The sequence below is a fragment of the Neodiprion pinetum genome, chromosome 2 (assembly GCF_021155775.2).
Source record: "Neodiprion pinetum isolate iyNeoPine1 chromosome 2, iyNeoPine1.2, whole genome shotgun sequence".
Taxonomy (NCBI): domain Eukaryota; kingdom Metazoa; phylum Arthropoda; class Insecta; order Hymenoptera; family Diprionidae; genus Neodiprion; species Neodiprion pinetum.
In genome coordinates, this window is record NC_060233.1 from 23,374,250 (window position 1) to 23,377,043 (window position 2,794).

A 2,794-nucleotide genomic window follows, 5' to 3' on the forward strand; every position below is an offset into this window, starting at 1 on the left:
TTACATCTAATTGCGATAAAGCTTGTTCTATTATTTTTGTATCCGCCATATTCACAGTTGCTAGAGTATCACGAATTTTATATGGTAATTGTTGGATAATGGTATAGTTTATTTCGAACTGGTCTAGTTTCGGTAATAGGTATTTTGCTTCCTTAAGCTGTTTAAAAAAATATGTTTGAAGTGAACCATCCTGTTGATTATACCTTCTTGAACTCCACCTTGTTTTGACTTTAACTTGGATTGGAATGGAATAAAATTTATTTTTAAAGGCTTCTTTAAAATCATTATACGTGTTGATAGTTTCTTTACTCGCTTCCCACCATATTTTTGCTCTACCTGATAATTTACTTTCGACTATCGACAATTTACACTCTTCCTTCACACATTTTAACCTGAAATAATTTTCCAAATTTTCCAAATATTCAATAGGATTTATAACTTCTTCATCTGTAAACTCGGGAGCTTTGGCATCAATGTGACTTCGTTGCAAACTTACTATTAACTCACTCACCGATATTTGATCGTTATTGGTAACTGGTTGTTGAACTGGATTCTGTATCTGTTGAAGAGCCTGTCTTTGTTGTTCGTTCTGGAGCTTCAACAATGCGACTTCGTTTGCCAGCTGTGCGTTAGTTGCTTGTTGTGCCTGTAGCTGTTCAATCGCATTTCGTAAACCCGCGAAACTCGCCATTTCCTCCTTCAAACGCTCCAGTTCTCCCTCCATCTCGCCTGTATTATTTCGTATTTGACTATTGCCTGCTTTTGATATGTCAGGTTCTGACCTCCTTGGTTTATTTGTGATCCTTGACCTAGTTTTAACAGGTGTTCTTTTAATCGTTGGTGCCATGTACTTTTGAAATTCTTATATTTCTATTTATCGCGTAATATATGTTTCTTACAATTACTACCTAAGGTCAATCATACAAACATTCAACGACGAAGTTTCAAATTTAATCCTATGTTTACTTTCTTTATGTCTAAACTTTATGTTCGGGCGCCATTTTGTAACGGTTTTTTTTTTTTGAGGTTCAACCGATACGTTTTGATTTTATGTTATATTAGAAATCTAGATATATTCAATAAACAAAATACATTAAATCAGGAGGAAACAATGTAGAACACAGATTTATTGAGTTTTGGTATAACCTTTTAAAAGAACAGGCAATCATAGAAAATCTCATTCACTCTTTCATTCACACGTTAAAATTACTCAATGCGATTACCGACGTTTTGTATATAATTATTCTGGTAAAATTTTTGTACCATATTAACGAAAGACTGGCTCTCTTTTCCTTTATGGTTCAAATTTAAAAATGATTCTAGTGAAAGAATGAATCTACTGACAAAGGACTCTAAATTATGGTGAGATTACAATAAAGTTAACAGACGAAGATATAAAATACTGACTTAAGAAGGCTATTACAGATTTGTGGCACAATCCACCTACAAATCAGTAATGAAAAGATGACTTAGCTCGGAATATCTCTGATGAAGAGAGGTGGCCTAACGGCTCCGTAGATGATCATGGATGTTGAAGTTCTTTGATATTCCTTTTATAGAATCGGTCTTCACCGATTATACTGCGTGGTCGTTCGTCGATCAGATATTTGGATTTGTTCTTTAGGCTCACAGGCTCCGAAAGATTGGGATTGCGTTGGGTTACACTTCTTGTATGAATCGTCGTCTCAAATTTTTTTTTTTTGGCTTGTTTTGTTTTCCCAAATGTTAACGAAATTATAAGAATGTGAATATGACAGGACTAGACTTTATATCGACCGTTCGCTTCGACCCCGGCTCGCAGAGAGAGAGAGTTACACTTATTTCACCGGATAGGTGATCTTGACCGACGTGACACCTAGAGTTAAGCGTTTGCCCTTTATTTTGAAACGTTGTATGTGCTTAAGGCGCGTACATACGAATTACTTTATATTCTATGTGACTCGCATGTAATATCGTTACAATATCAACGAATCACCGATCATCAGTCCGTTTGAGAGGTTGCGTACACCGTACACGTTGTCCAATTCGCCTTTTGTCTTCGCATCTCTCATCAGTGCAAAATACTCGTCCTCGACCGGTGTTTCTACGACTGTTTCATCCCCCGCCGAAGCAAAGGAATCGTCCATTTCCGAGACAGTTTCATTTTTCGTTTCATTTTTCATCTCCTTTATTTCTTCTTTAATTTCTTCCACCTCTTGTTTGACAGGTTTGGTGTCTTTTGTAACATTCACCAGTTCTTGCAACGGAGTCACTACTGGTTTGAAAACGTCACTCAATTTCTGAGTCGTAGATTCCCTGCCCGACTTGAGCAATCTGTGTTTTCGACGGATCGCAGCACTTGCTTGAGCGATCTGATGTAGGACATCTTTTTGCTTGGAAATTTCAGAGCTCTGCATGTTGACGCAACTGAGTCTGCAGCGCTACTGCGTCTCTCGCTCGAAAACGCTAGATTTTATTCCTTTTCCAGGCTAACAAAAGAATCGAATCCCCTCCTGTATCGTCCTTCGTTGAGCTCACTGTCTTTGTCGATCACCAGAAACCCGTACTTCTCACCGTTCCAGCATGCAGAGCACACACTTTTAAACTCTGTGTAAGACATATCGGTGTTCACATGATCGTTGTATACGTGTCTCAGGTTCATATCGTCTTGTTTGAATAACACGAGTAAGTTTACGTTGTCGCGCACGAGATGTTTGGGAATACGCGCGTACGTCTGACAGAGATAGAAACAGTCAACGTCGTGATGTCTACCCATGCAAAAGTAGGCTCTAATATTGTCCTGCTTCTCGCACGC

The 2,794-nt window shown here is 38.2% G+C and overlaps 1 protein-coding gene across 1 annotated transcript; it reads right to left on the reverse strand.

Annotated features, from left to right (window-relative positions):
• Positions 1 to 337: 337 nt before the first annotated feature.
• On the reverse strand, positions 338 to 1,954 carry LOC124211997 (uncharacterized). The gene is made up of 2 exons (XM_046611644.2): positions 512 to 1,954; positions 338 to 392 (listed from the first exon to the last, which is right to left on the reverse strand). Exons 1-2 carry the CDS (start codon positions 845 to 847, stop codon positions 366 to 368), a joined length of 363 nt encoding a protein of 120 aa, XP_046467600.1. The 5' UTR covers positions 848 to 1,954; the 3' UTR covers positions 338 to 365.
• Positions 1,955 to 2,794: the final 840 nt, after the last annotated feature.